Source organism: Tamandua tetradactyla, chromosome 9 (genome assembly GCF_023851605.1).
Source record: "Tamandua tetradactyla isolate mTamTet1 chromosome 9, mTamTet1.pri, whole genome shotgun sequence".
Lineage (NCBI taxonomy): Eukaryota > Metazoa > Chordata > Mammalia > Pilosa > Myrmecophagidae > Tamandua > Tamandua tetradactyla.
Window position 1 is genome coordinate 287,817 of NC_135335.1, and position 25,507 is coordinate 313,323.

General features: G+C 46.0%; 1 protein-coding gene and 1 long non-coding RNA gene across 2 annotated transcripts in view; one reads left to right on the forward strand and one right to left on the reverse strand.

Moving 5' to 3' along the window:
- Positions 1-2,958: 2,958 nt before the first annotated feature.
- Positions 2,959-5,504, reverse strand: LOC143645801 (uncharacterized). Its single transcript, XR_013157185.1, has 3 exons — positions 4,426-5,504; positions 4,161-4,249; positions 2,959-3,845 (listed from the first exon to the last, which is right to left on the reverse strand). It is a non-coding gene; the product is annotated as an uncharacterized LOC143645801 (long non-coding RNA).
- Positions 5,505-5,723: 219 nt separating this feature from the next.
- Positions 5,724-25,507, forward strand: part of PTDSS2 (phosphatidylserine synthase 2) — a 62,872-nt gene continuing 43,088 nt past the window's right edge. The window contains exon 1 of the mRNA XM_077115236.1: positions 5,724-5,954. Within this exon, the coding sequence (XP_076971351.1) occupies positions 5,770-5,954 (185 nt within the window). The 5' untranslated portion in view covers positions 5,724-5,769. The remainder of the gene's footprint in view (positions 5,955-25,507) is intronic.

The following is a 25,507-nucleotide window of genomic DNA, read 5'->3' on the forward strand; positions in this document are numbered from 1 at the left end:
AAGAGAGCAGAGAATGTTGCAGCATCACGAAGCAGAGAGTCCACGAGCCAGCGACCTTTAGAGAATGAGAAGGAAAATGCCTCCCGGGGAGCTTCATGAAACAGGAAGCCAGGAGAGGAAGCTAGCAGATGATGCCGTGTTCGCCATGTGCCTTCTCACTTGAGAGAGAAACCCTGAAGTTCATTGGCCTTCTTGAACCAAGGTATCTTTCCCTGGATGCCTTTGATTGGACATTTCTATAGACTTGTTTTAATTGGGACATTTTCTCGGCCTTAGAACTGTAAACTAGCAACTTATTAAATTCCCCTTTTTAAAAGCCGTTCCGTTTCTGGTATATTGCATTCCAGCAGCTAGCAAACTGGAACAGGTGGCATAGACAATGGAGGAAGCACGTGGCCCAGACCTCGTGCAGCTCTGTGGGGCCAGCCAGTCACCCACCGAGATGAAGCGGGGTCCCTCCCACGTGCGAGAGCAGCTTTAGGTCTGTGAGGGTGGCAGGGGACTAAATGGTGGTGGTTTAAACAGGCGTGCATATTTCTCTCTCCTCTCAACCAAGTCTGGAGGTGGCCGGTCCAGAACTGGAGGGCGGTTCCACAGTCAGGGACCCAAAGTCCCTTTACCTTGCTACTCTGTCCCTCTAAGCACATGGTCCAAGGTGGCTGCTCAAGCTCCACACATCACACCACCTTCCAGCCAGCAGGAAGAGGAACGGGTGAAGGAGGATGCTCTGTCCTTGAAGGGCACAGTTTACAACTCACACGTGGCCCCTTCACTGACATTCCACTGGCCACCCCTGTCCCCTCTCTGAGGCCTTCATTTCCAGTTACATGTTGGCTTTCCTTACTAGGGAAGAAAGGAGGACATTGGAGGCATCCAGCAGACTGTACCGCAGGCCACAGGGCCTCGAACCCCTCGGCAGAGCCCAGGACACAACCCACAGGTGTTGGAGCACAGGGCGCACATTAGCAACCAGCCCCCGCACCGATGTGACCCCCAGCCCTGTCCTTCACCATCCGCGATGATTTGTCTTTACTTTCTTCATGGTTTAGGCAACCTGGCCGCGTGCCCTGGGCTTACCTGGTTCAGGTTCCTTTGGTGCTCGGCTCTCAGCTTTACCCCGCATTTCAATGTGATGCGGCAGGAACCCCGCCCCTCGTGCCTACCCCAGCAGAGTCCCTCCCAGATGCGGCTTCCCGGGACAGGAACGCGGGGAGGCCGCAGCCCCACACGGAGGCTCCTTGGTCACAGCAGCTCTCAGCCAGCCCTCCGGAGAGGAATGGGCACGGCCCCTTCACAGAGTAATTCAGCAATAAGTTCCTAAGGCCTTAGAATTGTTTATAGTTTGGTCCATGAATTTCACTTCTCAAAAACCATCCTAAAGAGGCTGGTGGGACCTGCCTGAAAATGTAGAGCTGTGCTCCAGTAGCCATGTTTCTTGAAGATGATTGAACAATGATATAGCTTTCACAATGAGACTCTGTGAATGTGAAAACCTTTGTGTCTGATGCTCCTTTTAGCTACTATATCAACAGAAGAGTAGAACATATGGAATAAAAATAAATAATAGAAAAATAAATAAAATAAATTTAGCCGATTGAAATGCTAGTGGTAAATGAAAGGAAGGGGCAAGGGGTATGGCATGTATAAATTTTTTTGTTTTCTTTTTATTCCTTTTTCTGAATTGATACAAATGTTCTAAGACATGATCATGATGATGATGAATATGCAACTATGTGATGATATTGTGAATTACTGATTATATGTGTAGAACGGAATGATCACATGGTAAGAATGTTTGTGTTTGTATGTGGATATGTTTCATAAATAAACAAAAAAAAACACCATAAGGAAATAAAATCAAAAGTAATGAGATAGGTGTTTGAACTTTGCAGCACACATTGTAAGCAAATATTATGAGGAAATATGTGTATTCATGTACTGTTTATGCAGTTGTGTAAAAACCACACTTTCAGAGCTTGTGAGCACATGGGCAGGTGCTCACGTTACACGTTAAATGAAAAAAGGTTACAACGATGTTTAACAATTTTTATTTCAACTAATAAAATGCATTAAAATACTGGAAAGGGTAGATTTAAAATTTTATATTTATATTTATATTTATAGTGTGAACTACAGAGGGTGAAGTTTTGCTTTTCCTCATTTTATTTTGCTTTTTAAAAACTGTCTACCAAAAAAATTTGTCTCTGACATACGAGTCACTGCTGTGGAGACATCTGTGTTCAGGAGCAGCACTGTGAGCCCTCCGGCCCAGACTCAGCTCTGCCCTTTGGGTTAAAGTGTCTTATGCACAGCCACTGCCCGGGCCGTGCCCTACCGCCCTGCCCCCTGCCCCCTGTGCCCTGCCCCCCATCCCGCACCCTGCCCCCACCCCCCACCCCCTGCACCCCTCCGTGCCTTGCCCACCTGCCCCCTGTGGGACCCCCACACCACGCCCTGCCCCCCTGCACCCTGTGTCCTCCACCCGCACCTGCCGCCCCGCATCCTGCCCCCCCCGCCCCCCTGCGCACTCCCTACCCCCCATCCCCACTCCCCCATGCACCTTACTTGGACCCTGCCCCCCACCCCCATACCCTGCCGGTCTTCCCTCCCCTCTCTGGACACGTGGCCTGGCGCCCTCTCCTGAGGGGCAGCAGGAGGAGTCATCCGCCTGCTTCAGGGCTAGCTGAGCAGGAGCCCCATGGGCAGCTGCCCCGCTGATCCCTGCAAAAGACTTCAGGGGCCTGGACTGGATGTGGCCAACACTGCTGTGCCGTCCAGTCAGGGCGCTGGTTGGAGGTAGCACTGCGGCCAGGTGGGCGCCCCTGGAGCCCTCTGGCCTCTGCATGGAGATGCCCTCCCAGCCTCTGCCCCTGTGCCCCCCTGGAGCTGGCAGCCGGGCAGGGAGCTGGGCCCCTGCTATCCTCACCCCAGGGACACCCCTGTCTTTCTGCTGCCCCCAGCACCTGCTCGACGAGCTCCTTCCTTCCAAGTGCAAGCCCTGTTCTCAGAAGGCCTCGATGCCCACGGGCCTGGCATCTGGTCCTGGGCAGCAGAGGTGCCTCTTGGCTGATCTCACGGCCCTGTCCCAGCCCAACTCTGGTCAACCCTGAGAAGCTCCGGGTGGCAGGTGTGCGTGCGCAATTGATGGAGTTTTGTAACCCATTCACCTCCACAGACTTCCCAGCAGCAGAATCATCGTCTCCTCACACACACGCACGCATTCTCCCTTCCCTGCGAGGGCATTTCTGAAAAGCCACTGGCCATGTTTACCCCGTTTACCCCGGGAGTGAGGTTGATGGAGCACTGGAGCTGGGCAGGCCACCGAGGGGTGTGCTTTGACTCGGGCTCCCGCCTGGCCCCACCTGCCCTCTCCGGCTGCCAGCAGCTTTTCCCTGGGGGAGGCCAGAATTGGTCACTCCCTTTAAAGCCACTGCTTGGCTCCTGCACCCTGAGGCACATCACCGTATCTGAGAAAGGTGGCCCTGGGCACCCTCCCTAGGCAGGAGACCCACAGGGCAGTCGCAGGTCCCCAAAGCTGTTGCCGCCCCTGCTCTCTGAAGCACTCAACACCTGCCATTCAGCCACCTGGGCCAAAGCCCGCACGTCTTGCAGAAGCCCTCTCCCGCCTCCCCACCCCGGCTGACCCTGGCCCCCTGATGTGTGTCTGGGGAGAAATGGTGGGCACAGCTGCAGCTCAGAGTGAGCAGGAGCAGATCGGGTCAGGTCGGGTGGAGCTCAGGCCCAGGTACCAGGTGCAGGGTTCAGTACCCTGAACTGCAAGGGGAGGCCAGGAGCTGGGCACAGTGGTCCCTAAGCTTTCTGTGTCTCAGTTTCCTCTTCTCAAACTGTAGATGAAGATGAGGGTCAATAGCTATTATTGGCAAAGCATTCGGAAGGCCAGCTGGACATGTTCAGAGCTCTGTAGCGACTGTGGCCCCTGACAAGTGGCCCCCATCCCCGTCCCCCTCCACTGCTCTCCCTCCCCCCCCGCCCCCCCAGCATTTGGCCCAAGCGGCCTCATGCGCACCGCCCCAGGGTACTGGGGACCCCAGCAGGGTGGTGCATCTCTGCTCCCCATGCCCATCCTGTGTGCCTGGAGAGCCAGCAGTGGCTCTGCTCTGCCTTGGGAAGAAGGTTCTCTATGCAGGAAAAGAACCCACCACCACCAAGACCATGCTGGGCTGTGAGCGCTTCAGGACTGCTTCAGGCCCCGAGGGGAGAGGCGGGAATCAGGACTGTGGGGTGCTTCCTGGAAAGAGGAGGTGGGTTGGACAGGGCCTTCTCTGGGGGCTGCTTCTTGCCCTCAGTTCCAGCATCACTCCCTCCAGGCAAAGTGGATCCTGTCAGCTTGCGTGGGCTGCAGCCGCGGGGACCCCCCCCAAGAGTTCCCACACAGTGCAACAGGGGCGCTCCCACCTAGCTTACCTCTCTCCTACTTAAGACCCTGTAACGGCCCCCATGGCTTTCAAGATGAAGGTCAAGCCCAGCCCCCGCTCATCATTCCAGCCTTGTCTCCACCTACTTGCAGATGCATTCCCAGAGAAGGCTACAGTGAAGCTGGCTGCCCTGCCCACCCTGGCGATCCCAGTGCACAGGACCGAGGCCAGGGACAGGCAGAGGGCAGCAGCCAGGCCTTGGATGGCTGGACAGTGCACCTCTGGGGCCTACTGGATGCGGAGGCTCAGAGTCTGGTCACAATCACAGCCCCACCCTGTGCAGGGAGCTCAGATAAGTAAATAAATGTATGTATGCATGCATTTAATAACAGCTTAATTGTACTAAAATCCATATACCATACAGTTCATCCGTTTAGAGTGTACAGGTCCGTGGGTACCAGCGCTCCTCTCCTGGCTGAACACTGCCCGTGCGCGTGGGGCGCGTTTCTCCTGCACCGAGTGTGGGATGTGTGGGTTGTTTCCCTTTTGACTGTCAGAATGTGCTGCGGGGAGCACCGTAGTCACGTCTTTGCGTTTCCTTCGGTTTCATCGCCTTCGGCACGGGCCTAGGGGCGGACCTGCCGGGTCACATAGCAAGTCTGCCCCACCTTCTGCGGAAGTCCCGGTTTTCTAAAGGGGCTCTGGGCAAATGCGTTTCTGCGGGGCCCTGCGTCTGTTAACAATCGGAGTCAGTCAAATCTACTCGTCCGCTCCATTCCGGCCACCCCGGGAAAGGACGGCCGCGCTGGCCTGCGGGGGACGGGAGAGACCAGAGTCCGGTCGGTCCCGCGCGGCGGAGGGTCAACCAGCGCCCCGAGAGGTTACCCGACGGCCTCAGGCCTCGCGTCGCTCCAAGAAACCGGGGATGAAGGCGGCCGGGGGATCGCGCCCAGAAGGGACGAAGGCGTCGAAGGGTCAAGGTCAGGGCGCATGGGAGCGGGTCCGCGGCGAGGCCCTGCGCCCCGACGGCCCCGCGTGAGCGACCCTTACTCGCCGCTTCTTCCTGGGCCACTTCCACCGCGCAGGACGGCTCCGGCTACCTAGCAACAAAGCGGCATCCTTCCCAGCAAGCACTGCACCGAGCGCGTGACGTCAGACGACAGGGCCCAGCATGCTCCGCGCTACCGGCGCGGCCGCCCGCGGACTACAAGTCCCACAATGCAGCGCACACCGCCGGCTGGCCGCCCCCGCCCCGCTCTCCCGAGACCCCGCCAAGCGGGCGCCACGACCCCTTCCCGGCGCTCCCCGCGCCGTGCGCGGCACGTGCTCTCGCCGGTGACCCAGCGTGCGTGGGGTCAAGGCGCCGAGCGGAGCGGCTTGGGGCCGCGGCGCCATGCGAAGGGGCGAGCGCAGGGGCCCCGGGGGGCTGCGGCCGGGGTCGCCCGCGCCCGCGGGCAAGGCCTTGCTGGAGGAGCCGCTGCCGGTGGGCCGGGCGGTCGGGGAGCGCCCCGGGCCGGGCGGGGGGCGGCGCAGCACCGAGTCGGAGGTCTACGACGACGGCACCAACACCTTCTTCTGGTGAGGGGCGGGCCGGGTGCGAGGCACGAGGGGAGCCCCGCTGCGCGGGCCCGAGTCCTCCCCCAGGGCAGCCTGCGCGTGAGCGCCGGGGCCCGGGTGGGGTGCTCCGAAGCTCGGGGAGCCGGGGCCGCGGTGTCGGGAGGCTCCAGCACCCTCGTGCTGTCCACGCCACGGGTTTTTCCTGCCCTGCGCTCCTGGGTGCCGGAGCACGACCCCGGGTTCTCCGCAGGCGTCCCTCGGCCCCGGCTGGACGCAGGGCCCTTCTCTCCTGTGTCCGTCGCTTCCGGAAAGGCTACCTGCCTACCTTGTTTCCCTGCTAATGGGGTGAGGGGAGGGGTTTCCAGCGCCTCTCCGACTGTGCCCTGGTTCTCCCGCCAGCTACGTTCCCTCTCGCGTCTCCCTGTCTTGGGAGGACTTGGCTCAGAAGTCACCCCGAAAGATTTTCGCTGACCTCTCTTTCTAAAAGTCACCCGTTTTTCATCGTTACCTCCTTTCTGTTTCTCCGCAGTATTTGCACGGCTGTGTGAACTTACCTTGTTTGTGTCTGCCTCCCCTCCCTCCAGCATGTAGTAGTAACATTAACTACAACGAATATCCTACTTATCAGGTGTCGGGAGTTTAATAAATGTTGTAGAGCAAAGGCTCTTTCTCTCTCCAGTTGCCCTTGCCAGACCAGCTCTTTTTACCCTGGACAGCTCAGTCTCAGCCAGGCCTTGGGGCCAGACTCCCCCCATTCTGTCCTGCCCCCAGGAACAGCTTGCGTCGTTCTAGAGGTCATGCTCTTCTTTTCCCACTGGGAATGTGGCCCTTCTGTGCTTGAGGGGTTGGGAAACCAGCCTGGACTGCCTGGGCCGTGGCTTCTCCACGGAGATGGCTTGGTGGCTCTGTAATCTTGGGCTAGTCGCTTGGCCTTTTTGAGCTTCTCTTTCCTCCTTGGTAAATAGAGACAAAGCCTTATCAGCTTCATTCATTCATCGACTAAAATATGTGCTTCGTGAGAGGAGGGACCTTTGTCTTTTGTTTACTGCTGAGTGACTTATTCCTGTACAGCTGAAGAGCAGCCCACTGATGGCATTTGAGTCCTGTGGCCCTGGGTAGATGGGTGAATTAGATGTGGCTGCTGCCCTTGGAGAACGACATGGACGTAGGAGTGCAGCTGGCTCAGTCATTAAGAGCCTGAGTTGTGGGCGTATCAAAGCAGACCTGGTGAAGGAATGAGGAGAGGCTGATGGCGACCCACCACGCAGGCAGACACTGCAGACGGAGATGAGCACATGGGGCCATGTCCTGGTTTGGCTTGCAAATGGAGACAAAGGTTTGAGAGAGAAGATTGAACTGGGAAGGAGGGTTTGGGTACCAGACAGTCCTGCACCTGGACAAGCCGGGCATCACGGGCTTAGCCCTGCTGTACGATGATGTGCTCTTGTGGCGCCTGAGCTGGTTCTGGCCTGTGTGGGCTCCTCCAACTGCCCAGCCCAGGGTCAGACGTCTCTGTTAGAGTCCTGTTCAAGTAGGCTGCCCTGAACGAGGGCCAACTGCATGCTCCCTGCAGTTCCGCAGTGGGAAAGGGCGTCTCCCACCATGTGCGTGTGACCTCTGAGGTTCCCGAGGGCGTGACTGGACTTACTTTCCTTGTTTCCCTTTCATTCATTTCCTCATTCAGCATATGTTTAGGGGAATCCTATTGGGCTCCAGTTACTGTACTGGGGGCTGTAACAAAGAAGTAAATGTGAAGCTTAGATTCAGCTTAGCCTGGAACTTTGAAAGACACAATCCTTGCTGGCCAAAGGGACATAGAGCCAGTAGAAGCCAGGCGGGCCCACACGAGAGCAGGACAGCCCATGGCGAACTCCTGTTGGGATGCGATGTTGAGACTCTTGGCTGTAGCAGGCTTACCTGTGGTGGTGCTGATGGTGCTGGATGGCTTCTCAGGGGAGGGGGTGCAACAAGTCCCTTCCCCTCGTAGATCTGGATGGACACTGCATTCTTGCGAAGGGTGCAGAGTTGTGCACTCTCTGGACACAGGCTGTCTTGGTCAGTGGTGGGGTGCAGAGAGGAGCTGGGCTTCCTGCCTGGGCCTCTGTTACCTGTACAGAGGAAGCTTCACGTTCCTTATTACAAGTTATCAAATGCCTGCCAGGTGAGAGTTGTTTGTTCTTACCTGAAGAGTGTTGTTGCCTTACCTGCTGCTTTTTTTATTTTTAATAGGTATACTTTTCATTAGAGAGGTTGGATTTACAGAAAGATCATGTACAAAATATAGATGCTTAAAATGCCTACCCCCATTATTAACACCTTGCATTAGTGCGGAACTTTTGTTTCAGTTGATGAAAGAATATTAATATAATTGGACTGTTGACTGTGGCTCATGGTTTATATTAGGGTTCCCTGTTTGCATTGTACAGTTTTGTTTGTTTTAATTTTTTTCTAGTAACACAAATACAACCCAAAACTTCCCCCTTTAACCACATTCAAACATGTAGTTCAGTAGTGTTAATTACACACCAATGCTGTGCGACCCTCAGGACCGTCCATTACCAGAACTTTTCTGTCACCCGGAATAGACACTCTACAGTTTAAGCTTTAATTCTCCATTCCCTGGTCCTTAGTAACCGGTATTCTAGTTTCTGACTCTTGTGAATTTGCTTATTCTAATTACTTCATGTGAGTGAGATCATGCAATAGTTGTCCTTTTCGTGTCTGGCTTATTTCACTCCACATGATGTCTTCAGGGTTGAGCTGTGTTGTCACATGCATCATAAGTTCGTTCCTTTTTACGGCTGGATACTGCTCTATTGTGTGTGTGTACCACGTTTTGCTTGTCTGTCTGTTGATGGATGTGTGAGTTGCTTCCATCTTCTGGCGATTGTGAGTAATGCCCTATGGACATCGGTGTGCTTTCACTTCTTTATACCTGGTTATATCTGGTAGTGGGATTGCCAGATCTTGTGGTAATTCTGCGCTTAACTTGCTGAGGAACTGCCAAACCGTTCTCCACAGCAGCTGCACCATTTCACATTCCTACCGACTAAGAACAAGGATTCCTGTTTCTCTGCTGCCTGTCCAACACTTGTTAAGTTTCTTCAAAAATTGTCATCTTAGTGGGTGAGAAGTGGTATCTCACTGTAGTTTGTTTGTTTTTTGCAGGCAGGAAGTTTATTGAAAGGCTCTGCAGAGGGGGTCTGAAATCTAAACTCCAGCCGGTTTGGAGAGGACGAGGGAAAGTCTTTTATAGCAGAGGGACTGAGGGTTTGGCGGGTGCAGGGAAATGGCAGATTCTCGTTGGCTGTTTTAAAAAACAAGGGTCAAGTGGGAAGCTGGTGGCTCTCCATTGGCGGCTTTAAACTGAACGTGGCAGTTATAGGGGCAGGAACTAGTTCTGTCTAGGGTGTCGCCCTGAATAGTGAACGGATGGTGCAGTTTGATAAGGGCCCCCTCAAGGTCAACCAAGGCAAAGGGGGCCCTCACCAACCCCAGGATTCCCTGAATCCCTGACTTTTCGAGTGGATGAATGGGTGCTATAGGGACGGAATGGGGAGGGGCGGCATCTGTTCTCGCTGCTTCGTGCTGTTATGGGCCAAGTTAAACCTGCCTCCACCTGATCCAACATCTAGAATCTCCCCTGGTTTTTCAGGGGCATTGCAAATGTTTTTGGCTTAGGATCTGTTCTTCAAATAAAAGTGGTCAAAAATTTAAGGAGAGAAGGACCAAAAATTAGGAAGTCAGTGACTGACACTGATGCTCCTGCGGGAAGAGTAAGCTGTGGCTGGCAGCCTGACTTGTCAATGTTTGGGCAGTTCTGCGAGTAAAGTCAGTTAAGGGCTATAAGAGACAGGGCTTAAAAATGAGAAGGGGTATCTGGGCGACGGCTCTGTGACTGCTTCAGAGCTGGGAAAGGGTGATGTCATTAAGGGGTGATACAGTGAAACTGGTTGCTGTTCCTGAGAGTCTGGCATTTCTGGGTTTTAGAGCTTCTTTGGCATTAGAGCAATCTGGAGGTTTTAAATCTCTGAAAAACAAACTTACTAAGTAAAATTTTATAGAACACAGCATATTTTTCAGAGTTCCCAGGAACCCTGTTGGTTGAGATTTGCCGTATTGTGACGGTTTCCAATATTTGGCTGAGACTTGCATAATGGTAACCTCTAGAATGACCTCTTAAATCTCTTAGCCACTGGAACTCTGCTTCTTTTCCCCTTTTTCATCAGTTAATCTATGATGCTAGGCCAGGCTCATCCTTGAACGTATGTCTCACAATACTAGGGCGACTTATGTTTCACGCTGCCAGGGCTAGGCTTACACCCCTGGAAATCGTGTCCCACGTTGTGGGGGAGGTTCAGAGTTTGGCTTAGAGAGAGACCACATTTGCACAACAGCAGAGATTTTCTGGAGATTGCTTTTAGGCAGTAATCATAAGTAGGTTGAATTTGCTGTTATAGAAATAAGCATCATAGAGGCAAGCTTTAAAATTGAGGTGTCAGCTTATGAAGTTGGGACCCCTCTTGCATCATAGTTACAGCTTACAGTCTGAGCTTTATTTATTTATTTGTTTTTTCATGGGCAGGCACCAGGAATTGAACCCAGGTCTCCAGCATGGCAGGCAAGAATTCTGCCTGCTGAGCCACCCTGGCCCTCAGCTTTAATTTTTATAAGCATCTTTAAATGAAGCTATTTTCAGAAATAAGAACATTCTACAGTTGTTTTATATTAACAAATCTTAGCAAAGCTTTTGTTCTGTTTTACTTTTACATATTTGCCAGTTATGTTAGTTAACAGATAAAATATGATACATATATGTATTCTGCCTTTTAGAAGTTTTTCCTCGTAACAGAGCTCTGACCTGTAGCTTGACTGGCATATGCTTTTTTTTTTTTTGACTGTATATACTTTTAAAGAAGTATTAGAGCAAAGCAGTACAACTGATAATTTGGCTGTTTCTTTTGATTTATAACTTTTTAAAATTTTTTTATTTTTACACTGGCAGGCACTGGGAAGCGAAACCGGCTCTCAGGCTTGGCAGGTGAGAATTCTGCCATGGAGCCACTGTTGCACCACCCTTTATTTGTAGCTTTTTAAGAATAATCAAATTATGACTAACAACACCATATCATTGCTGAACATTATATAGATTAGTATCAATAACATGGATAGTGAGAACATTAGATTCTTAGGAATTTATACAATCTTTAAATATATGAATATTATTTACTTATACAATTTCAGCCAACAGCAGGATAGAAAATCTTTGTAACCACTGTAGTATTTCTCAAATCCTAGGCAGAGGTTAAACTATTTTAGTATCTTATTTACAGAGGATAAATTATTTGTAACAGTTTTTCCTGAACAGGGAGAAGACTTGTTTTCTGAGATAAAGAATGAGAAGGTTAAGGATATTAACAGGGATATCATTTTGATGTAAAATCTTTGTTTTCTAGACAGAGTATTCAGCTGATTAGGAAGAAAAACTTTTTTTTTTCCTTTCTGAGACAGCCTTTTAACAGTTTTCTGCTGCTTTACAGAAATTCCAGGGCAGTTTCTTTTTAAGTCCAAGTTTGTTTACCGTAATTATAAACTAAGGTTTTTGAATCTTGCCTTTTTTTTTCTCTTTTTATTTTTGCCTATTGACAGAACAGTTTTAACTGTAATTATCTTTAATTTTAACTGGATTGGTAGTATTTTCATCTTAAATCATTTTGAAGCCAGATTTTGTTACTGTTATAAACCCTTTTTTAATAGACTTATAACTAGAATTTTTCCAATTTTTAATACAGTCTAAAGGTTCCCTTCTTAAGGAGTTTTCATAATCAGTTACTAATTAGGAGCATTTGCCCAATACAAATGCGGGAACTTGCTGACTAGCAAATCGAACAGACATTTAACACTTATTATATTTAAGTAACACACCAATTAATAAGCAGACTGAACACAGCAGCTGACAAGTAGGCATTAAACTCTCAGGCAGGGAAGGGGAGCAGGGCAGTGGTTTGGGTACAGGTAGGAGGGGCTGTGTAGGGAAGAGGGGGACAGGGCTTAGTGGAGGGCTGATTGCGCAGTGGAGTCAGGAGATGGGAGGGTGTGCGGGGCCCGGGAGAAGCCTTTGGGGGTTCTGGTGAAGGAGAAGGATTTGATTTGAGGAGCAGGATGGGCAGAGGGAAGGGCGATTGTGGAGCTAAAGGAGGGCCTCAGGCCATTTGCTGCTGTGCTGGGTGAAGTGCTCCAGGTCTCCGGGAACTTGGAAGTCAGAAGTACCACCTTCTGGCCATTGACTACTGGGGCCAGAAACGTTGGCGTGAGAGAGAAGTTTTCATTTTGTCCGGACGTGTCCTCCTGGGTAAAGTGTTTTAAGTTGGAAGAAGACACTCTAAAGCGGTATTTTTAGGAGGGTGGCCTGGGTGTACCTGTGTTGTATATGGGGGCGTGTTCAGGTACATTCTAGAACCCTGGGGTGGGGGAGGATGGGCTGGAAGGAGGTGGGCATCCCCGAGTCCATCACAGTCCATCAGGAGTCCCGGAGTCCAGAGGGTGTCCCCGAGGCTGGGAAGGCCTGGTTCCAGAGCACCTTGTACCTTTGCGAAGCCAGAGAGGGTCACTGACCTAGCACTAGGATTTTTGTCCCAGACAGCAGGAAATGACAGACCCTCCGGTCATGTCCAGTTTGAACTCATCGATTACGAGTCAGCGTCCAGTCCTGGGTGCTCTGGACGCTTTGGTCGGCAGCAGCAAGGTGGAGGCTCCTCACTGATTGTCCATCTCAACGCGGTCCAGTCCCCGGCTTTGGCGCTAGAATGTAGGACAGAGGCACATAAACCAGGACGCAGGGTTGGCGATCCCAGGCGGGAAGTTTACTGAGAGAGGCTCTGCAGAGGGGGCTGAAGTCCAATCTCCAGCCCCTCATTGCAGTTTTAATTGGCATTTATCTAATGGATAGTGGTGTTGAACATCTTTTCATATGGTTATTGGCCATTTGAATATGTTCTTTGGAGAAATATCTTTTCAAATCCATGGCCAGCTTTTTTCGTGCAGTTTTATTGACGTGTGTTCACACACTGCACAGACCGTCTGACATGTACAGTCGCTGGGTTACAGTATAATCACACCGTAGTGCATACAACCCCATGATAAATGTTAGAACATTTTCCTTATCCATAAAAGAAAGAAATTTAAAAAAGGAAACCCAAATCTTGCCATACCCTTTATTCCCTCCGATTATTGGCCAGTAGTGTTAGTGTGGTACATTTGTAACTCTTGATGAAAGAATGTTAAAATATTACAGTTAATTCTAGTTCATACTTCCTAATAGGTACATTTTCCTCATATATTCATCCATTGTTAACTCCTTGTAATAGTTTTGTGCATTTGTTTTAGTTCATGAAAGAACTTTTTTGTACTTGTACAGTTAACTGCAGTCATTGTCCACCACAAGATTCACTGTGCTGTACATTCCCATGTTTTAACCTCCAATTTTCCTTGTGGTCACACACATGACTCTAAACTTCCCCTTTCCACCACGTTCACCTACGCTGTTCAGCACGGGTCATTATTCTCACAGTAACATGCTACTGTCATCTCTGTCCATTCCCAAACTTTTAAGTTTACCCTAGTCAAACATTCTGTACGTATTAAGCATTTAGTCTCTTTCTGTATCTGGGAAAACTGTATTCTGTATTTTACGTCTATGAGTTTACATATATTTAGGTCTTATCAGTGAGGTCATAAAATGTTTGTCCTATTTCTCTCAGAATGTCCTCAGGGTTCATCGAGTTGTAGTGCACCTCAGGCCTTCATTCCTTTGAGCTGCTGACTCATATTCCATCATCTGTATAGACCACGTTTTATGTATCCATTAATCTGTTGGTGGACATTGACAATTGTGAATACAAACTACTGTGAACATTGGTGTGCTGATGTCTGTCTGTGTCTCGGCCTTCAGTTCTTCTGGGCGTATCCCAAAGAGCGGGATTTCCATGGCCCATTTTTAAAATTGGACTGTTTTGTCTTTTTGTTGTTGAGTTGTAGGAGTTTTTTTATATGGTCTGGATATTAAGCCCTTGTCAAATAAGTCGTTTCCAAATGTTTTCTACCATTCTGTAGGTTGTCTTTTCACTTTCTTCCTAATGTTCCTTGATACACGAAAGTTTTTAATTTTGATGAAGTCCCTTTTATCTATTTTTTTCTTGTGTTTCTCATGCTTTTGGTGTAAAGTCTAAGAAACCATTGTCTAATAAAAGTCTTGAAGGTGCTTCCCTAGGTTATCTTTTAGGAGTTTTATATCCTGGTTCTTTCACTTTGGTGATTTTATTTTGCGTGTAGAGATGCACTTTTCCCAATACTGTTTACTGAAAATATTATTGTTTCCCCATTGAATGGACTTGACACCTTGTTAACAAGTATTTAGGTTCAAATGTGAGGGTCTGTTTCTGAACTCGTCACTTCCATTGGTTTGTGGAAATCTGTCCTGTGCCAGTATCATGCTGCGTTGACCGTGATTGACCATTGATTTTAGCAGTGTTTTGAAGTTTTCTGTGTGTAAGTCCTTTATATATTTTTAAATACGCCAGTGTTCATAACAGCTTTATTTGTAGTACCCCAAAAACTGTGATCAATCCAAATGTCCATCCCCAGATGAATGTAGAAACAGGCTGTGGTATATCAGTACGGTGGGGTACTACTCACTGATAAAAAGAAGTACATTATTGATGCAAGCAACATCATGGATGAGCAGAACAGTTATGCTACGTGAAATAAGCCAGGCAATAAAGAATTACATACTGTATGACTCAATTTATATAACTCTCTGAAATACAAACTCATGTACAGTGACAGAAAGTAGATCAGTGGTTGCTTAGGGATTTCAGAGGGAAGGGGGGAGTAAGGAAGGATTATAAAGAGGCATAAGGAATCTTATGGATTTGTTCAATATGTTATTGTGGTAGTCGTTTAATGGGGGTATACACCTAACAATACTTACCAGTTGTACATCAAATATATGCTGTTCATTGTGTGACAATTAAATGTTAATGAAGTTATATAAAAGTTTGGTTCTTCAGTGAATAAAAAGTATTTGCAAAGTCCCCTTGGGGGAATGGTGAGAAAGGGGCAAAATTCAACTTCCCCAAGTGGAGGATTCTTGATATTCTCACAAGCAGTGTAGACAACCAAAGCAATAGGCTGAGCCCCCAATCTGGGAGTTTGTTCATATGAAACTTAACCCTGCAATGAATAGGCTAAGCCTACTTAAGATTAGGCCTATGAGTCACCCCCAAGAGAACCTCTTCTATTACTCCGATGTGGCCTCTCTCTCTCAGCCAACACAACAAGTAAACTCACTGCCGTCCCCCTCTCTACATGGGACATGACTCCCAGGGGTGTGGACCTTCCTGGCAATACGGGACAGAAATCCTAGATGAGCTGGGACTCGGCACCAAGGGATTGATAAAACCTCCCTAAAAGGGGGAAGAGAGAAATGAGACAAAATGAAGTGTTAATGGCTGAGAGATTTCAAACAGAGTCGGGAGGTTATCCTGGAGGTTATTCTTGTGCATATATATATATATAGATACCACCTTTTTAGTTAAGGCATAACAGGCTGGAGGGAACAGCCTGAAAATGTAGAGCTGTGTTCCAGTAGCCATGTTTCTTGAGGATGATTGTATAATGATATAGCTTTCACAATGTGACTGTGTGATTGTGAAAAACTTGTTTCTGATGCTCCTTTTATCTACCTTATGGACAGATGAGTAAAACATATGGATTAAAAAGAAATAAATCATAGGGGGAACACTTTAAAATAAATTTGGTAGATTGAAATGCTAGTGATCAGTGAAAGGGAGGGGTAGGGGGGATGGTATGTATGAATTTTTTTCTGTTTTCTTTTTATTGCTTTTTCTGAATTGATGCAAATGTTCTAAGAAATGATCATGATGATGATGTACAGTTATGATGAAAGAAAGGAAAAAAGTTTAGTTCTTAAAAAGTTTATTTCTGTATATTCTCATTAAAAGTTTTGGAGAAAACTTAAAATCAACAGTAGTTTCTCAGATAAGGTTCTTCAGAACACAGACTCTGAGAGGAGATTGGAGAGTAGTCTGGAGTGGGAAAGTAAGGAGAAGGAAGCTTAGACGCCAAACTGAAGCAAGAGGCCTGGACTTTTGCATACTGCTTCAGCCACCCAGTGGATGCTGCTGTCCCGGGGTGTGGGGTGGGATGTAAGCATTGGTGAGGCAGATCCCTTCAACCAAGGGCCATTCCCTAGGAGAGAGTCGGCTGTGAGCCATCTGTATGCAACATTTACAGAAATTTGGGGGATAAAGGCCTGAATCTGAGTCGCTCAACACACATTCATGAACCTATATTCACCATCCCCCTCCTCATCTTCTGCTGTGTGGTAGGTTCCCCTTGGCCTCAGAAATGCCCAAATGCATTCTTTTCTGCTGCTCTCATGTAATATCAGCCTACCTCCTAATGATGATCAGGGTCAGTTATCCGTGCCACATTGGTGACTCCTTTCCTTCCTGCTAAACTTGCCATAAGGAGCGCAGAGTATCTAGGTGGCAGCTATTACTTAAAATTTAATGGGAATGTTGTGGTGCCCCTCAGTAGAGAGCTCCACTACTGAGAATCAGTACCCATACAAATGCAAAACCTAGAGTTGTGAAGACAGCCCGCACAGAGTCCCAGGGAGCATAACCACTCCTCCTTCAGCCCCTTGGTTCCTGGGTCAGTGTGCCCTGCCTAGTGAGGGCACAGAACTGAATAGGGGTGGTTGATAAGGTGTATGCCATATTCTGCAGGGTGATGGGCAACCTTAAAGCATATTTTCTCCAAGCTAGCCCCTCAGCTGCGCGTCCACGAGGCTCTTCTATTGTTCGATCAGGTTGTCTGTGGCTGTGGATCGCATATACTGAAAGTCCTGGGTGAGTGGAGTTGTAGGAAACTCTGTGGACTGAAAAGGCATGTGTCAGTTCTGATTCAAAGGAATCAGCTTACCACCAAGTGGCAGGTGAACTGGTTGGCTTCTTGAAGAGTGGTGCTGTAACGGGTCCAGCTGGGACCTCTGTTGTCTGTTGGGCTGTGCAGCTGGCAGGGACTGGAGAGAGGGGAACCTGTACTGCTGGCTCTATTCTTAGCCTCCATCTCTGTTACCCTGTCTTCCCTGACCATGATCTCATTGTGCTAGCTCAGGGGTTCTGGAGACAGAGTTTAACTGTGATCAGCTAACCACATTGTAGTCTCTCTTCTTAGGGTCTGTTCTGTGATGGATGGTTCTGGCGACACTGGCCCTTGGTACCCACTCCTGCAGCCCATCCGTATGCCTCTTCCCATGACTTCCTTGTCCCTTTACATTCTTGGTTAGATTTATTTCTAGAAAATTGTTTTCATAACCATTGTATGTGGACTGTTTTCTTTTATATTCTCTTCAGGTTGTTCATTACTAGGCCACAGACACACTACTGGTTTTCCTGTGTTGATCTTGTAACCTACCACTTTGCTGAGTTCATTCATCAGCTCTGGGAGGGAGCTTTGTTGTGGATTCTTCAGGATTTTCTGTACATAGGATCATGTGTTCTACAAAGAGGGAAATTTTACTTCTTCCTTTCCAGTTTGGATGCTGTTCTAGTTTGCTAGCTGCCAGAATGCACTATGCCAGTAATAGAACGGCTTTTTAAAAAGGGAAATTTAATAAGTTGCAAGTTAACAGTCTTTAGGCTGTGGAAATGTCCCAATTAAAGCAAGTCTATACAAATGTCCAATCTAAGGCATCCAGGGAAAGATACGTTGAGTCAAGAAGGATGACAAAGTTCAGGGTTTCTCTCCCAAGTGGGAAAGCACATGGCGAACATGGCCAGGTTTCTCTCGGCTGGAAGGGCCCGTGGTGAACACGGTGTCATCTGTTAGTTTCTCTCCAGCTCCCCGGGAGGCGTTCTCCTTCTTGGTCTCCAAAAGCTGGTGGACTCTGCTTTGTGGTGCTGCAGGCTTCTCTGTCGTGGCTTTCTCGTGGCTCTGTCGTTCATCTCTGCTCTGAATCTCCTGCTTTCTCTAAAATGTTTCCTCTTTTATAGGATTGCAGTAAACAAATCAAGGCACATCTAGAATGGATGGAGACATGTCTCCACCTAATCCAGTTAAACAGCCAGTCTTGGTTGAATCACATCTCTAGGGAGATGATCTGATCAATGTTTCAGGCGTGCAGTGTTAAATAGGGATTAGAAGAAGCGGCTGTCTTTACAAGATGGGATTAGTATTAAAACATGGTTTTCCTAGGGGTCATACGTCCTTTCAAACTGGCACAGACGCCTTTTGTTCTTTTCATTATCTAACTGCTTAGGCTAGAACATCTAGTGCAGTGTTGACTAACAGGACTGACAGTGGACATCCTTGTCTTGTACCAGGTCTTAGAGGGAAAGCTCAGTCTTTCGCCACAAAGGATGATGATAGCAGTGGGTGTTTCATATGTGTCTTTTATAATGTTGAGGAAGTTTCCTTCTGTTCCTGTTTTTCTAGGTATTTTTATCAAGAAAGGACGCCTTTTCAAATGCCTTTTCTGCATCAGTTGAGTTGATTATATGGCTCTTTTCTTTTGTTCTGTTAATGTGGTGTTTAACATTAATTGATTTTATGTTGAACTGCCCTTGCATACTGGGATAAATCTCACCTGATCATAGTGTGTCATTATTTTAATGTGCTGTTGGATTGGGTTTGTAATATTTTGTTGATAAATTATACATTTATATTCACAAGAGATATTGGTCTGTAATTTTCTCTCCTTGCAGCGTCTTTTCTGGCGTTGGTATGAAGGTGATGTTGGCCTTGTAGAATGAGCTAAGAAGTCATCTCTCTTCAATTTTTTTTTCTTTCTTTTTTTTTTTTTTTACATGGGCAGGCACCGGGAATCGAACCCGGGTCCTCTGGCATGGCAGGCAAGCATTCTTGCCTGCTGAGCCACCGTGGCCCGCCCTCTCCAATTTTTTTGAAGGGTTTCTGCATTTGTACATTTAGTCACTATCATTGTACACTCAGGGCATTCCTAGATTATACCATCTGTCTTTTTTTTAAACTTATTTATTAATTAAAAAGTAAAGAAACAAAATAAAACAACATACATAATCAGTAATTCACAATATCATCACTTAGTTGCATATTCATCATTTCTTAGAATATTTGCATTAATTCAGAAAAAGAAATAATACAAACATAGGAAAGAAAAATAAAAGATTATACCTACCATACCCCTTACCCCTTGCTTTCATTGATCACTAGCCTTTAAATTAAATTTATTTTAGCATTTGTTCCCCCAATTATTTATTTTTATTCCATATGTTCTACTCCTTTGTTGACAAGGTAGATAAAAGGAGCATCAGCCACAAGGTTTTCACAATCACACAGTCACATTGTGACAGCTGTATCATTATGCAATCATCCTCAAGAAACATGGCTACTGGAACACAGTTCTACATTTTCAGGCAGTTCCCTCCAGCCTCTCCATTACATCTTGAATAACAAGATGATATCTACTTGATTCATAAGAATAACTTCCAGGATAACCTCTCGACTCTGTTTGGAATCTCTCAGCCATTGACACTTTGGCTCATTTCCCTCTTCCCTCTTTTGGTCAAGAAGGTTTTCTCAATCCCTTGATGCTGAGTCTCCGTTCATTCCAAGATCTCTGTCCCACGTTGCCAGGAAGGTCCACACCACTGGGAGTCATGTCCCACGTAGAGAGGGGTAGGGTGGTGCGACTGCTTGTCGTGTTGGCTGGAGAGAGGGGCCACATCTGAGCAACAAAAGAGGCTCTCTTGGTGGTGACTCTTAGGCCTAAATTTTAAGTAGACTTGACCTATCCTTTGCGGGGTTAAGTTCCATATGAACAAACCCCAAGACTGGGGGCTCTGCCTATAGCTTTGGTTGTCCACGCTGCTTGTGAGAATATCAAGAATTCAACTTGGGGAAGTTGAATTTCTCCCCGTTCTCAGCACTCCTTGAAGGGGGCTTTGCAGATACTTTTCCACTCACTGATTGAATCACTCTGGGATTCATCGGGGCATCACTCTGGACAAACCAACAATATCTCATGTCCTATCTGAGATTCCAAGTACTTATGGCATTCAATCAAACTATCTACATAAGTTATATTAGGAAATGCACTGGTCAAAATATAAATTTTGTAACTAATAAACATTTTTTGCTTTAGTCTCACACTGGTGACATTTTAAAATATTAATTACCATCTATTTTCAGTACCCTGCAATAATGACATTCCTTTGTTCTTCTTCATGCAAAATCATTTTTAAAATTGTACCTTGTACATTTCACTATTATTACACACTCTAGGCATTCCTAGATTATACCATCTCAATCTTTAACATCTATCTTTCTTTCTGATTTCATTTCTGTCCCCAGCCCTCCTCCGTCTATCATTCTCACATGCAGTTTCATTCAGTGTTCTAACATAATTATATTACAGTTAGGTAGTATTGTGCTGTCCATTTCTGAGTTGTTGTTTTTTTTTTTAAACTTTTTTTATTAATTCAAAAAAATTAACAAAGAAAACATTTAGATATCATTCCGTTCTACATATACAATCAGTAATTCTTAATATCATCACATAGTTGCATATTCATCGTTTCTTAGTACATTTGCATCAATTTAGAAAAAGAAATAAAAAGACAACAGAAAAAGAAATAAAATGGTAACAAAGAAAAAAAAGACTACATACCATACCCCTTACCCCTTGCTTTCATTTACCACTATTTCAAACTGAATTTATTTTAACATTTGTTCCCCCTATTATTTATGTTTATTCCATATGTTCTACTCTTCTGTTGATATAGTAGCTAAAAGGAGCATCAGACATAAGGTTTTCACATTCACAGAGTCTCATTGTGAAAGCTATATCATTGTTCAATCATCATCAAGAAACATGGCTACTGGAACACAGCACTACATTTTCAGGCAGTTCCCTCCAGCTTCTCCACTACATCTTGAACAACAAGGTGGTATCTACTTAATGTGTAAGAATAACCTCCAGGATAACCTCTCGACTCTGTTTGGAATCTCTCAGCCATTGACACTTTGTTTCACTTTACTCTTCCCCCTTTTGGTCGAGAAGTTTCTCTCAATCCCTTGATGTTAATTCTCAGCTCATTCTAGGGTTTTTCTCAGTTCCTTGATGCTGAGTTTCAGCTCATTCCAGGATCTCTGTCCCTCGTTGCCAGGAAGGTCCACACCCCTGGGAGTCATGTCCCACGCAGAGAGAGGGAGGGTGGTGTGACTGCTCGTCGTGTTGGCTGGAGAGAGGGGCCACATCTGAGCAACAAAAGAGGCTCTCTTGGGGGTGACTCTTAGGCCTAAATTTTAAGTAGACTTGACCTATCCTTTGTGGGGTTAAGTTTCATGTGAACAAACCCTAAGACTGGGGGCTCAGCCTATAGCTTTGGTTGTCCACACTGCTTGTGAGAATATCAAGAATTCAACTTGGGGAAGTTGAATTTCTCCCCACTCTCACCATTCCCTGAAGGGGGCTTGCAAATACTTTTCCAGTCACTAATCAAATCATTCTGGGATTCATCGGGGGATCACTCTGGACAAACCAACAAAATCTCATGTGCTACCTGAGATTCCAAGTACTTATGACATTCAATCAAACTAGCTACATGAGTTATATTAGGAAATGCTCTAGTCAAAATCTAAATTTTGTAACAAACATTTTTTGCTTTAGTCTCACACATAAGGTGACATTTTAAAGTATTAATTATCATCTATTTTCAGCACCCTGCAATGATGACATTCCTTTGTTCTTCCTCATGCAAAAACATTTTTAAAATTTGTACCTTGTACATTTCACTATTATTATACACTCTAGGCATTCCTAGATTATGCCATCTCAATCTTTAACATCTATCTTTCTTTCTGATTTCATTTATGTCCCCAGCCCTCCTCCCTCTATCATTCTCACATGCAGCTTCATTCAGTGTTTTAACACAATTACATTACAGTTAGGTAGTATTGTACTGTCCATTTCTGAGTTTTTGTATCCAGTTCTGTTGCACAGTCTGTATCCCTTCAGCTCCAATTACCCACTATCTTACCCTATTTCTATCTCCTGATGGTCTCTGTTACCAATGACATATTCCAAGTTTATTCACTAATGTCAGTTCATATCAGTGAGACCATACAGTATTTGTCCTTTAGTTTTTGGCTAGTCTCACCCAGCATAATGTTCTCAAGGTCCATCCATGTTGTTACATACTTCATAAGTTTATTCTGTCTTAAAGCTGCATAATATTCCATCGTATGTATATACCACAGTTTGTTTAGCCACTCGTCTGTTGATGGACATTTTGGCTGTTTCCATCTCCTTGCAATTGTAAATAATGCTGCTATAAACATTGGTGTGCAAATGTCCGTTTGTGTCTTTGCCCTTCTGTCCTCTGAGTAGATACCTACCAATGGTATTGCTGGGTCATATGGCAATTCTATATTCATCTTTTTGAGGAAACGCCAAACTGCCTTCCACAGTGGTTGTACCATTTGACATTCCCACCAACAGTGGATAAGTGTGCCTCTTTCTCCACATCCTGTCCAGCATTTGTCATTTTCTGTTTTGTTGATAATGGCCATTCTGGTGGGTGTGAGATGATATCTCATTGTGGTTTTGATTTGCATTTCTCTAATGGCTAGGGACGTTAAACATCTGTTCATGTGCCTTTTGGCCATTTGTATTTCCTCTTCTGAGAGGTGTCTGTTCAAGTCTTTTTCCCATTTTGTAATTGGATTGACTGTCTTTTTGTTGTTGAGTTGAACAATCTCTTTATACATTCTGGATACTAGACCTTTATCTGATATGTCGTTTCCAAATATTGTCTCCCATTGTGTAGGCTGTTTTTTTACTTTCTTGATGAAGTTCTTTGATGCACAAAAGTGTTTAATTTTGAGGAGTTCCCATTTCTTTCTTTCTTTTTTCAGTGCTCTTGCTTTGGGTGTAAGGTCTATAAAACCCCTTCCAATTATAAGATTTATAAGATATTTCCATACATTTTCCTCTGTTTTATGGTGTTAGACCTGATGTTTAGATCTTTGATCCATTTTGAGTTAACTTTTGTGTAGGGTGTGAGATATGGGTCCTCTTTCATTCTTTTGCATATGGATAGCCAGTTCTCTCGGCACCATTTATTGAAGAGACTGTTCTGTCCCAGGTGAGTTGGCTTGACTGCCTTGTCCAAGATCAAATGTCCATAGATGAGAGGGTCTATAGCTGAACACTCTATTCGATTCCATTGTATACCATCTGTCTTTATCGTCTATCTACTAAAGGGAACTTTTGCATGATTTAAGACCTTGTTTTTAGGGTTGTTATGAAAGAAGGGTAAGCTTCTTTGAGGCCAGTGATTGTGAATTTCTTTTGTTATTCCTTGTCAATCACAGGATATGAAGTTGGAATCCAGAGTTTGCTGAGACTGGATTTGCCGGGGTGTGGGAAGGAGCTCATCTCCACCTTCCTGGCCCAGCAGCTCCTGGGTCAACAGTGGGGAGGAGCTGAATCCTAGCATTCCGTCTGGGGGGTGCTAGACCTAGGGGCGCTCAGGGGGCAATAATCTAGAAAGGTCACCTCTGAGAGGAATCATGACATGCCTTCGCTCTGTCATCTGGCTGTTATTCGGAGAAGGCTGAGAGACTTGTCACCTCTGGGGAGGCAGTCTGCTGAGCATTTCCTCTTGTAGATGGAAGTGAGCGAAACTCCACTGAAGTGCTGTGTCCTTGACCAGCTCAGGAGTCAGGTGTTGGAAGGGTGCCTGTGGGTGTGTTTTATTGTGAGCCTGCATGTGCCAGTTTGAAAGGATGTATGTACCCTAGAAAAGCCATGTTTTAATTCTAATCCGAGTTCGTAAAGGCAGCCTTTTTTTTCTAATCCCTAATCAGTGCTAAATAATAATTTGTGAAGAATGGTATTATTTATCCTTCAATTAGAATTGACCTGCAAAGCTATCTCTTCTTAGAGATGTGTTTTGGAAAGGTTTTTACTTATGTTTGAATCTGTAAATAGATCATTTTCCTGAAGATGTGACTCAATCAGGAGTGGTTGTTAAACTGGATTAGGTGAAGACATGTCTCCACCCACTCGGGTGGTCCTATAAAAGAGGAAACATTTTGGAGAATGTGAGAGATTTAGAGAGAGCGGAGAAGAACAGCATAGCCAGGAGAAGCAGAGAGTCCACCAGTCAGCGACCTTTGGAGATGAATCCAGCTCTCCCGGGGAGCTTCATGAAACAGGAAGCCAGGAGAGGAAGCTAGCAGATGATGCCGAGTTCACCATGTGCCCTTCCAGATGAGAGAAATCCTGACTGTGTTCACCATGTGCCTTTTCACTTGAGAGAGAAACCCTGGGTGTAAAGTCTAGGAAACCGCCTCCTATTGTAAGATTGATAAGATACACTTCCCTGCATTTTCTTCTAAAAGTTTTATGGTCTTAGGTCTAATGTTTATGTCTTTGATCCATTTTGAGTTAATTTTTGTATAGGGTGTGAGATATGAATCCTCTTTTGTTCTTTTACATGTGGATATCCAGTTCTCTAGGCACCATTTATTGAAGAGACTGTTCTGTCTTAGGTAAGTTGGCTTGACTGCCTTATCAAAGATCAGTTGTCCATAGATGAGAGGGTCTATATCTGAGCACTCTATTCGACTCCATTGGTCAATATCTGAACACTCTGTTCGATTCCATTGGCCAGTATATCTATCTTTATGCCAATACTATGCTGTTTTGACCACTGTAGCTTCATAATATGCCTTAAAGTCAGGTAGTGTGAGACCTCCGACTTTATTTTACTTTCTCAGAGTACTTTTAGCTATTCGGGGCACCCTGCCCTTTCAGATAAATTTGGTTATTGGTTTTTCTATTTCTGAAAAGTAAGTTTTTGGGATTTTAATTGGTATTGCATTGAATCTGTAAATCAATTTAGGTAGAAGTGACAACTGTATTTAGTCTTCTAGTCCATGAACACGGTATGCCCTTCCATCTATTTAGGTCTTCTGTGATTTCTTTTAGCAATTTCTTGTAGTTTTCTTTATATAGGTCTTTTGTCTCTTTAGTCAAATTTATTCCTAAGTATTTTATTCTTTTGGTTGCAATTGTAAATAGAATTTTTTTACTTAATTTCCCCCTCAGATTGTTCATTACTAGTATATAGAAACACTGCAGATTTTTGAGTGTTGATCTTGTAACCTGCCACTTTGCTGTACTCATTTATTAGCTGTAGTAGTTTTGCTGTGGATTTTTTGGAGTTTTTGACATATAGTATCATATCATCTGCAAACAGTGATAGTTTTACTTCTTCCTTTCCAATTTTGATACCTTGTATTTCTTTTTCTTGTCTAATTGCTCTGGCTAGAACTTCCAGCATGATGTTGAATAACAGTGGTGATAGTGCACATCCTTTTCTTGTTCCTGATCTTAGGGGGAAAGTTCTCAGTTTTTCCCCATTGAGGATGATGTTAGCTGTGGGCTTTTCATATATTCTCTTTATCATGTTGAGAAAGTTCCCTTTTATTCCTATCCT